General features: G+C 40.5%; 1 protein-coding gene and 1 long non-coding RNA gene across 2 annotated transcripts; both read right to left on the bottom strand.

The window, feature by feature from the left end:
- Positions 1-4924: 4924 nt before the first annotated feature.
- Positions 4925-6281, bottom strand: LOC117934908. The gene is made up of 3 exons (XR_004654609.1): positions 5960-6281; positions 5333-5438; positions 4925-5175 (listed from the first exon to the last, which is right to left on the bottom strand). It is a non-coding gene; the product is annotated as an uncharacterized LOC117934908 (long non-coding RNA).
- A 553-nt stretch (positions 6282-6834) lies between these two features.
- LOC117935223 (uncharacterized protein C22orf31-like) lies at positions 6835-11781 on the bottom strand. The gene is made up of 4 exons (XM_034857362.1): positions 11654-11781; positions 9815-9845; positions 8000-8364; positions 6835-7350 (listed from the first exon to the last, which is right to left on the bottom strand). Exons 1-4 carry the CDS (start codon positions 11779-11781, stop codon positions 7122-7124), a joined length of 753 nt encoding a protein of 250 aa, XP_034713253.1. The 3' UTR covers positions 6835-7121.
- Between the last annotated feature and the right edge of the window lie 59 nt (positions 11782-11840).

Raw genomic sequence — 11840 nt, 5'->3', positions numbered from 1 at the left:
CTCCTCTGTCCTCCCCACATCTGTTCCTCTCCCTTCATCACCACCCTGTTGCCCTGCATTCCACCTCTCAATCTTTCTCCTGTTTCATCTACATCTCAAATCAACCTCCACCTCCCCTCCTGTCTTTCCAGCTCTCTTCCTTTCATCCTTCCCTTCCTCCTCTCACTCTTGTGTCAGAGCTCCGCTCCCCTATCTTCTTTTCATACCCTCTGTCGTATCTTTCTCCTTCCACATCATCTACCTTTTCCGCTCTTCATTATCTCCCTTTTCGTCCCCACCCATCTCTGTCACGTCGCTCATCCCCTGCCTCTCATCTCGGCCTCGTGCTCGCTCTCTGTCCCTTTCCCCTTCCCCCATCTCTCTCTCTCTCTCTCTCTCCTGTCTCTCTGTCCTCCTGCTTTCTCGTTACTCTAATGGAGGCCAAGTAATTCACTCAGCAGCGGGGTAATGTGACAGAGCGCTGGCTCAGCCCCTGGCCTGCCAGCCAACTGGACACAATAGATGGATGGATGGATGGGTGGGTGGATGGATGGATGGATGGATGGAGGGAAAATGGAGGTGGAAAGGTACAAAGATGAGGCAAGGAGAAAGGGACAAGAGAGGGGAGATGGACGAGGCAAAAGGAGTGGTGGAGATGTGATGAAAAGCTGAAAAGACAGTCAGAGAAATGCATCCTTACATAACTCTGGTCCTTAGAAATGTGTGGGCACTGAAAATGAATTATTAAAAATGTAATTAAAAGTTGAAAACATTATACTCCAAATGACACCTTATCAACTGGTGTATTAATAATGAAGTCCAATATCCTGCTCAGGTTTTGGTTTCCGGGGATTCGTTTGCACAGGGTTACATAATAAGATAAGATAAGATGAGATAAGATAAGATGGACTTTAATAATGCCGCACTGGGGAACGTCTTAGCAGCTCCAAAGAAAAAATGTACACACCTCAGAATAACACGAACACAAGTTAAGTAGACATAGGTGAAAAAATAAACATTAACTATAAAAAATAGAATAAGTTAATATAATAATAATAACATTAGTAATAAATCAAACATATTTACACAAACATCCTTCTATAAATAGACTGTATATAAAAACAGATAGAAATGAAGCATTGCACAGTTGGAGGTGACACAGTTTGGCCTTTTCCTGTCTCAGTTTATAGTTTGAGGTGAGCACCCAGATATCATGTCTCCACCTCAGCGTTGACACCCTGGATGTCCACGTGTGTTCATGTGACTATTAGTAGAAAATAACACTAGTGGCATGAACAAATCAACATACTATTATTGTTTTCATTTTTGTACTCAAAATGACAATAAGCTAAAGGTTACAAATTTTACACATGAATGCTGGACTTTTAATTTATATACAATCACTTATTTATTTTTGTGACAGTTTACAGTGAAAGCTTTTCTTTAACAGCATTCAAATTTGCAAATAGAAAATGGTTTAGCTGATTTCAACAGATACAGAGTCCTGAAACTTATTTTATGTGCACTAAATAAACACTTAGTGCAGATCATTTCCATATACTGTGTGTACATGCTAACATCCTGTTTGCACAAGATGCATATGTTGTACACAGTTAGTGTACTTCATAAGTTATACGCTTGTTCAATAGATATGGATGTTGTGGACAAAATAATAGTTTGAAGTAGGCCAACCGATCTTGATCCCACAAGATAACGGCACAAAAATTTCATTTGTTGTTTGGAAGTTATTCTTTACTGGGAACACGATAATCCACACACTCGAAAATGTATATTAGGGCTGTCGAAATGAATACGATAATTAATCGTGTTACTGCCAGTTCCCTTTAACAGCACCAATTTTTGGATTGGGAATTAACGCACACACATTCTGTATTTGGGGCCTCAGGCCACTCTGTAGTTTGGGAAATCAGGCAGCGAAATTTAATTTGGAAGCCCGAATTCGAGACGATTCTCTCCACAAGACGATGTGAGCCGAGTTACCAGCGGAGTACGTCCACTCTCAAATACCACTCAAGCATTAAGTACAAAAAAGTACATTTAGAACACGTGCAATTAATTTGTGATTAGCCAGTTATCTATGGACAATCATGCGATTCATTACGATTTAATATTTTAATCAATTGACAGCCCTAATGTGTGTGTGTGTGTGTGCGTGTGTGTGTGCGTGTGTGTGTGTGTGTCAGAACTTTGGGGGGCCTTTAAGAAAAAAGTTACATTATTGTTTGGATAATGGGACTTTTGACTTTGGCTTCCGTGTGTATATATGTGTGTGTGTGCGTGTGTGTGTGTGTGTGTTTGTGTGAGAGATGTACTCACTGTACCTATTCAGTCAACCTCTTTGCCATTTTTATTTATTAACACTGGGCGGGAAGTGAACCAGCGCTCTGATTGGCTGACAGCTGTCCCAGCAAAGTGTCTCTGTTGGCATGTAAAGCTCCTATTTATGGATCAGAGTAGAGTAGTCTAGCTTTAAGAGGAAACAAATATGAATTCAAGGATTGTACCTGATGTCTAAAATACCAGTGAAGAATGCATGTGTGACTGGCTGTGTAAGTGGCCGCTCCTCTCGTCCTATGGGAGGCCCCGCTTACGCTGTCCTTCCCTTGCCCTCCTATCAGATCCCTGTGCATGTCCCGAACCCGTCCCCACCTTATCCTTCCAAACTTGGACTGTTATTTTCTGTAAAAATTTGTACTTTTGAACAAAACTATTATCAAAGTGACTAATATATCTCTGTTAGGTACGTTTAATGTTAGCAATAACGTCTATAAATCAGTAAAGGAATATATTTGATATTTAAATGCAGTGAAAATATTACGTGATAAAACAACAGTGATGATGGATAGAGGTTGTGTTTTAAAAGCAATATTATTCTGAGTATAAACAAAAAAATGAGTGCCATAAATCTTTTCTTTTTTTGTTCTTGTATTTCCTGTTTGTTTGACTTCAGTCCTCTGCCTCATTGTTGTTTGTTCCAGTCACTAGTACTGTAAGTGGTGAAGGCTTCTGTAGCTTCCCAGTATGTCTCTGTGTATCATGAATGCTGACTTGGTTAAGCTATAGCAACAGTAATAAAGACACCCTGCTGCTTCTGTCCACATGGAGCTTTTATTGAGTCTCAGCATGCACCACCGGCTGTTTGATACACACGATAATGGAGTCTAGTGTCAGTCTACATTAGTCTTTCCTTCTTCCATCACTCCCACACAAAGGGATCATTATCAGTGCCAGTACTCAGCTTTTGCATGACATGATCATTGAATGTGTCTTGGATATAGTATTCATATTCAAATGTATCTCTTGCAGGGGTGACCCCGAATAGGCGACTACTTGACAATTTGATCTTAAGAGCCTGCTTCGACCATTCTCCATTGTCCTTCAAAGTGCGTCAAAAAGCAAAGCTTGGTCAGGTGCATTTAGCATTTGTTATTGATGCGAAAAAAGTCTCCTTTAGTGACACCAAGAGTTCCTTGGTGTCACTTCTTGACGCTCTGGGTCGGGATGTATGTTCAACTGACACACAGCACTAGAACGGGACTGTGACTGTGAATAAGACATCACTCATGGTAGGTGAACAAGATGAGATACCAATCCAACTTCATGATGTACTAAGTGATCAATATGAGACTTGCCATGACTATTTTTACTTTTCGTGACTGAATAATGAGGTAAGTTTGTAGAGCCCGAGGGACCCATGAAGGAAAATTGGAAAAGGACTTATGTCTCCAGACATAATATCACAAGGTTTGTCCTTTACTGATAGTAGTTCCATGCTGCCACCTAGTGTCCAATCTATGTATCTGGACTGGAGCAACTGAAGATTCATGTTTTTGTACTGTATGGTATTGAACACCAAATATCCACTGCTTTGAGTTTGCAAATCCAAATCCAAGAGATTAATGAGTTTTAAGGTTAAATATAAATCACTCCAATTATTTAGAATATTTTCAGGGCTTTACCGGGCTGTCTGACAGCCCTTTATGAAGGGGATCTGAAGCCGTTGTCTATGCTCTCCACCAGACTCCTTTGACAAAAACAGTCGTGTTACCTCACAGAACAGGGGAGTTGCTGCTCTACCGCTGCCACTGTCAGTTAGTCTGTTTGTGTTGTACTGGGTTACTTCAGACTCACCAAAGTCACACACTAATACAAACTAACCGATGGAGGAAGCGGTAGACCAATGACTTCTGCAAGGTTAAATTACTTGTTATGTCAAAGTAGTCTGGTGGCTTTCATGACACCATAGATATTATTATATTGACTTATTATACAACTCAGGAAACCCAAGTTCCATTATTAATGGCTTGTCTCACATTGCCAGACTTGGACAGTGGAGGGTCGGACTAGTCCACACAGCATTCTGTGATGGGAGAAAAACGTGCTCTGGTCCATTGGCATTTCTTTGAACCAATAACAGTTGTCTTGGGCTTCTTTAAGCTCCGCATGGTGCCGCTGCAAAATATCCTCGGGAAGGAACTTTAGTTCGTGCAACATGTGGACGTTGAAAAGTTGTTTTAGTCGCGCAACAGAAAACTCAGATTGGACAGATAGTCTAGCTAGCTGTCTGGATTTACCCTGCAGAGATCTGAGGAGCAGTTAACCACAGTCCTCAGAAATCCACCAGAGTTTAGTACGACACAAAGACAGAGGAAGGTGAAGGACATCTGGCAGAATTTCTTTCAGCACAGGAGCAAGTGGAACATAGTCGATACAGACTAATGGCTCACTAACATGTATATGAGCAGACTTGATGATTGATTAGAAAGTGAGAGTCACACAAGAATCCTTAGGCCATTAAATAATACATAATGACCCTTCATAAAGGGTGACTTATCCCAAAGTAACCAGCAAGTAAAAACATATCTGATGACTAAACCTTAAAAGATTAAACAAAAAGAAAACTGTGAAATTAAAGTAGTTTAGTTGACTTTATTGAGCAACAGTGCAAATTCTTATTAGCACACATTAACAGAGGGTTTCTCAGGCAGCATGGTTGGAAATGTGAGGCCCTAAAAACACAGGAGGAGCGTCTCTGCGTCCTTCAGATCTCTAAGAATCGGCTCGGGGAGGAACTTGTGCTGGTGGAATTGATTGAGACGGTAGACGATGTGGAGGATGAAGAAGCACCTCTGGTTCACAGCTGTAGATGTAGAAGTCTGGGAAGTCCAACAGGGCCTGGAGAAAAGCAACACGCATCATCAGAAAAAACGCCATTAAAAATCTGTCAGTCAGTTGTAAAAAAATAGGGTGTTTACATTCAGAAGTGATACAGAATTAGAATATTTCAGATCTTTTCTATCATGAACAGAGTTTATCATACTTATGTAATTACCATGATCCACACTGCCTTGACTTCAGACTTGTGGGAGGAAGAAGAGCTCTTTCTTGGCTTTGACGTTCAGAAGGTCCATTTTGATGGTCTTCATCATTAGACAGACCTGTGAGAAGAAGAAGATGATGTAAACCGGGGTCTTCAACGTTTTTTTAGGCCAAGGAACCCTAACCTAAAAGAAAGACAGAGCAGGGACCTCTTACCACATATAGTTTCAAATTAAGTTACATATGAAACCGGGCGTACAATAACCCGTAGGACGGCCTAAAGAATCCAAACTTTTAGAGTTTCTGTTGATTTTCTTCTCAGTTTTTTGTTGCTTTTTACGATATCTTTGTTGCTTTTGCCAAAGTTTTTTTTTTTTTTTCTAATTAGTTTTTTTGACACTATTTAAGTGGGTTTTTTTGCATTTTTAAATCCCTGCAGACATGTCCCGGGAAGTCCCTAAATAGCTGAGATCTCTGTTCTTGGTTACATTCCACCACCGTCAGTGACTGCTGAGTAGGATGCCTATTGTTTTGGGGGATATTTTGGCAGTTTGGTGCTCCATAAGATTTCTTGTTAAAGGGTAAGTGGCCCTTGGTCCATTAAACATTGAGAAACTGTGATGTAAGAGTTTCTATTTACCAATGTGTCTTCGGGCCCTGGTCTTTCACTTCAGTGTGTACGTAGAACTAAGACAGGAGGTGGAGGTGCAGGTTACTGGAAGAGGCTGTAGGTGGAGGCTCTGGGTGGCGTTATCTGGCTGAATATCTAAGGTGGAGGCAGCAGTGCATGTTTCTGAAAAAAAAAGCTGAAGGTAGAGGTTTAGTGTTGCATTGCCAGACCTATCTCCACAGCCTTGGGGAGTAAGGTCTGGTCACACCACAGATGCATTCTGGGATAGGAGAAAAACAACTCTCTGGGTGGTTTGCGTTTCGTTAAAATGCTCATGTTATCCTTTTTGGCATTTTTCTGCAAGTAATAGGTTTACAAAGTGAAAAAGATAGGTACAACGAGGTACCTCTTAATCCAACTGTTATAAACTTGAAAATGAGCACAATATGAGCACTTTGAACCAATCACAATCATGAAGGGGGGGGGGGGGGGCTTTGCAGAGGTTGTTTGTGTCCTGGCAGGTGAGTCAGAGTGCTGTTGAGGATGAAACTGGATTCAAGAGTTTGTTAACAGAAGCTGATTCAAAATCATCAATAGAATCATTCTTCAGTTGTCTGACTTCTTATGATAAAACTACAATACTTACACTTAAACTTCAATACTTACCCTTAAACTACAATACTGAACTTACAACTACGATACTTAACTTAAAACTACAAAACTTAACACTTAACTTAAAACTACAATACTTAACTTAACACTTAACTTAAAACTACAATACTTAACTTAACACTACAATACTTAACTTACAACTACAATACTTAACTCAAAACTACAATACTTAACACTTAACTTAAAACTACAATACCTTAACGTAACACTTAACTTAAAACTACAATACTTAACTTAAAACTTAACTTAAAACTAAAATACCAAACTTAACACTTAACTTAAAACTACAATACTTAACTTACAACTACAATACTTAACTTAAAACTTAACTTAAAACTACAATACTTAACTTAACACTTAACTTATAACTCATAATTAACTTAAAACTACATTACTTAACCTTAAAACTACAATACTTAACTTACAACTACTTTAGGCCTACTTAACTTAAAACTACGATATTTAAACTGAATCTCCAGCACTATGTACAGATTTGACCTCATCGAACTATAACAATGACTTAGTTCCCAGCTCTTTTCTTTGGGGGCATCACAGGCTTGGGTTCTCTCGAAATGTCCACATCATAAAGAGGAGGATTGACTCCGACCCCATAGGAGACGTCCACATGCACCCGGCCGTCTTCACCGACCGTCTCAGTGAACGTGGGACGGTCCAGTCTCTCCCACAGCTTCTGCTTGATACAACGTCCCAGCTTCAAACTGTACGGACGCAGATTGCCGTTCTTGTAACTGCGAAGCGGAAGAAACAGAAATGAAAACATTATGAAAAAACGAGTGATTTAAAAGTTATATATGGAGGGTTTCCCCTCGGTTTGTGGAAGACAAAGGTTCTCTTTGTGGGATGGTATCTCTTAACACTCAAAAACATTAAAGTAACAACTTGCCATAGACTTGCCAAGTGTATTGCAGACCTGGTAGCCCACGGGGCCTATCGCCCCTGGGAATGACTGTTTTATGTAATTTTATGAAGTTTTCTGAACTATTGTTACAGTGGGGCAGCTCGGTTTGACACGTAGACGTAGTCATCTTCTGAGATCTCCAGTTAGCTTTTAGCACTGACTTAATGAAGGGCCCTCTGGAATCTGTCTTATAGTTTTCTTAAATTCTCAATTTCCAAATACCTATCTAGTCTAGGATTCTGTTATCACCAAAAAACACTTGAGCCCTACATCAAGGCTGCCTTTAATCTGTGACTGGACCCCAACCAAAGATACTTGCCACCAAGCTTAAAAACTTTTCTGGGGGAATCCCTGCAACTACAGCCAGTAGATGTAAGTTATACTAGTCATTCGTTAGGTGCTGCACCTAGAAACCTTATAACTGCGAGGGAAACAGAGTGGTAGACTTGAACGAGTCCTGCTTTTTGACCCAAACATACCTCAGCAGGTCATCTACAACCTCATGGTAGAGCTGCTGGTACTCTTCCACAGAGCGGTTGTGTATCTTCAGAGGCTCGTCGTGGTGCAGCGGCGCAGAGGAGAGCTGGAGGATGGGGGCCGCGGTGGACGCCACCGGCAGGTCAGCTGGCAAGATGTTGGCCTCAAGCTGTTGGACCAAATCCGATAACCCTGCGATCTCAACAGCTGGGGTGGAAGGCTGGGGAGCAGGACCCGAGTTCGACACCTCAGAAGCTGGATTCTCAGCAGAAGGTTTAGGAGGGCGGGCCACGGAGGTCCGCTTCCTCTTCTGGGGATGGTCGCCACGGGCAGCAGAGTGTGAGCGCTTTCGCTTTAAATGAGGCACCTGTGGAAAGCCAAGTCAGTTATTATTTTATTGAAACAATGTGCAAGCATATTTGTAACCAGATGTAGGTCATTGCTTTCCAATGAGTAGTGCACACACACGGTACATTAAAAAAAAAACATTAGCAACATTACACACATTATTTACAGAATCAGAAATGGCACTGTGTTAAAAACGTGCAAATTTTGTAGATGTACTTGTGCAAATGGAATACTATATACAGGGTTCCCCCCATAAAAGTTGTTTGGTGGCAGGTGTCTTTTTCTTATTTGAGGACCCGGCTGGGGCCAGTCCCAGACTGATGGCAGCATTCATATAGATAGTATCAGCAATACATATAGATGCTAAAAGCTAACTGGAGATTTGAAAACAGCAAATTGTCTAGCGTTACTCTGCGGCTGAAAACCATGGATGCTTACGTTGAAAATGCATTGGAGAAAGAACAACAATGGTGAGGTGGAACTGTTACTGAAAGGTGTCTAAGAGACCTAACCGATAAGACTGACCGACACGCGTCGTCGTTTCCAAAATGTCTCTGTTTGTGCCCGTCCAGACTATAAAGCATCTCTGGACTTTTCTAAACAAAATGGGGGCATCGGTCTTTCTAAATGTTTCCATTTTAGGGTCTCTGAAACATCGGAGTGGTGGGGATGTGAGGCGTAAGCTTTTGGTTTTCAAATCCAAATGTAGTATTGTAGATATAGCCTAAAACAAGTTACTGAAATGTAACACCGATAAGCAGTGCAACAGTCTGTACAGAAGGCCCGCACTGTGTCGCTGTCGTTATACTCTGCTGTGTGTTTGCCATTTTGAAAACTGTCCAAATCTGGAGTTCTTGAGGATTACCCTGTGAACAAATTGGGACAAATACGTTTTTTATTGTCCAAAATCCCAAGAATCAAATGTCTCACCTGGTTGTCACTGCAGCATGAACACCTGGCTGCGGGCCTCTTTACACCCTCTGCCTGGCGTGCAGAGATTCTCGTTTTTATGGAGTCGGGGTCTTGTAACATCTGGCATTGAATAAAGTAAACAAAAAGAAACTTAAACTCTCCCTTAAAACTGACTTTTCTTTTCAAAAGCACCCAGTAAGGGCCCAATTTCAACTCCTGGAGTTCATGGAGGCCAGATTAACTTTTTTTTTTTTAAACCTGGACCCTATTTTACTACATTTTTGTAGGAAATTGGTCCAGTATTAAGCGAGACTACTGCAGTTGACAGCGGTGAAACAAGCTGGAAGTGCTTGTTTTGCCACTGACTACATTATGGAAAGGATCCCTACATAGATAGACCTACAGATTTTAAAATCAACAAGACCATAATTCAAAAAATGAACATCATTTTGTGTTGAACAAGCCTTAAAACTAGATTGAGATCATAACCTCATTATGAAAATGTTCACTGAGGTGAGAAGTGGATAACTTTCTCATAGACTTCTACAGAAACCGACCTCCCTTTGCAACCGCATGTGTCGCCCCATGCTGGGATTCAGATATAATGCAGGTTTAAGGCACTTGATACCACATTTGCAGCACTTCTCTGAACCGGATGCTCTGTCCAGTAATTTTAACAGTCTATGGTTCAAATCTCACATTTTCCATGCTGGAGTTTGGTGTGTGGCTTTAGTCAGTCTCTGTGAGGCTTTAGCTCTTGTCAGGATGGAAGAAGTCCGTAGTAGAAATGGAAATGTGGAAGGAATTGTCGAGTGGAGCTTGACAGAAACACTTTTTCTTGACCTTGTGTAGATTTTGTTTTTTTTTAAATAAATGATGCACCTGCCTCACACAAATGATGCACCTGGAGACCACGCATAGCAACCATGGGACCCTGCATTTTGGCTAACAAATAAATTGGCCAATAAAGCCAATTTAATTATCTTATTGGACGTTTTACAAAATTAAAACTGTTCTGCTAAATAAAAAGTCAATGTAAAAAAAAGAACATGTGTGTAAAATCAACCAAATGTATCCGTTTATATACCACAGCCTCAGTGAAAACCTTGTTTACTTCTGAAAAAATTAAAATCCCCTTTAGCTATTTTAGAGGAACTAAGTGAATAACCATTTCAGCTTATCTTCAAACCATCAAAATAATATATAGCATGCCACAATATTCTATATAGGCTATATATAAGTATACAGTATATATATTAGGCCTATACGTGAAAAATCATGTTTTTATATTCCCATATGGCTGAGCTCTACAGGTTAGCAGTGTCAGTGAACTTTGTCTCGAATGTAAAATACATAGAAAACACTACAGGCTTTCAAACGGTTCAAATCTCACATTTTCCATGCTGAAGCTTGGTGTGTGGCTTTAGTCAGTCTCTGTGAGGGTTTAGCTCTTGTCAGGATGGAAGAAGTCCTCAGTAGGAATAGAAATGTGGAGGAATTGTCGAGTGGAGCTTGAGAGAAACAAGTTTTCTTGACCTTGTGGAGATTTTGTTTTTGTTTAAATGACGGCCTCAAATAAATGATGCACCTGGAGACCAAACATGACAACCATGGAACCCTGCATTCATCTCACCTGTGCACTCTAATGTTCATCTGACCAGTCTGTAGAACCAATCAACAGATCTGCCTGTGTGTCATTTTGTCTGCTATACAAATGTGGTTTTAGGGTTAGAGTATGTATGTAGGCCTTCAATTTTGAAATTGTACTATAGGTTATATACAACCAGTTGGACACACACACACACACATATAAAGACTTTACATATTATTTAGATTTTCTTAAACATTAAACATTAACATTAAAAGGAAAATGTAATAATGGCCAGGTAGACTTAGACTTCTCTTTATTAATCCTTTTGAAATGACTCCCGCAAGGAAATTTCAAGCATCCGTTTTAGCAAGGAAAAATAAATAAAATTTTAAATATAGAGTACAGAGATAACAAAAATAAGAGTAGTAATAATAATAATAAGAAGAAGAACATTCGTCAATAAAAAGACACAAAAAGACATTAACCATAAATGTTCAGTCAAAAGTGTCAGTGTTGAGTCAAGTGTTAAAGTTAAAGTGACCAGGTATTAATGTAAGTCCAGGTGTGTATGCATGTATGTATGTGTGTGTGTATGTATGTATGTATGTATATCTGTATGTATGTATGTATGTATGTACGTACGTATGTGTGTATGTATGTATGTATGTATGTATGTACATATGTATTGTCCTCTCTGCCCTATTTCCTCCTCCCCCCAAGTGAGGAGTTGTACAGTCTGATGGCATGAGGGACAAAGGAGGTCTTGAGTCTTTTGGTCCGACACATGGGAAGGAGCAGCCAGTACCTTCCACTGAACAGGTTCCTATGGGTGCTGATGACGGTGTGCAAGGGGGGGCTGGCATTGTCAATGATGTCCAGCAGTTTGTCCAGTGTCCTCCTCTCTGCCACCGTCAACAGTGGCTCCAGCTTCATGCCGACCACAGAGCCGGCCCACCTGAACAGTTTATCCAGCCTGGAGGTGTCCTTCTTGG

Source organism: Etheostoma cragini, chromosome 19 (assembly GCF_013103735.1).
Source record: "Etheostoma cragini isolate CJK2018 chromosome 19, CSU_Ecrag_1.0, whole genome shotgun sequence".
Classification (NCBI taxonomy): domain Eukaryota; kingdom Metazoa; phylum Chordata; class Actinopteri; order Perciformes; family Percidae; genus Etheostoma; species Etheostoma cragini.
Note: the sequence above shows the minus strand (reverse complement) of the source record. Positions and strands in the feature narration are given on the sequence as shown.

Excerpts from the sequence above, each read along its gene's own strand:
- LOC117935223 (XM_034857362.1), bottom strand. The coding sequence starts at position 11,781 with ATGAAGCTGGAGCCACTGTTGACGGTGGCAGAGAGGAGGACACTGGAC. Across the intron at positions 8,365-9,814 it reads ACATGCGGTTGCAAAGGGAG|GTGCCTCATTTAAAGCGAAA; the intron begins GTCGGTTTCTGT and ends GGCTTTCCACAG. Across the intron at positions 7,351-7,999 it reads GTTGTAGATGACCTGCTGAG|TTACAAGAACGGCAATCTGC; the intron begins GTATGTTTGGGT and ends TCCGCTTCGCAG.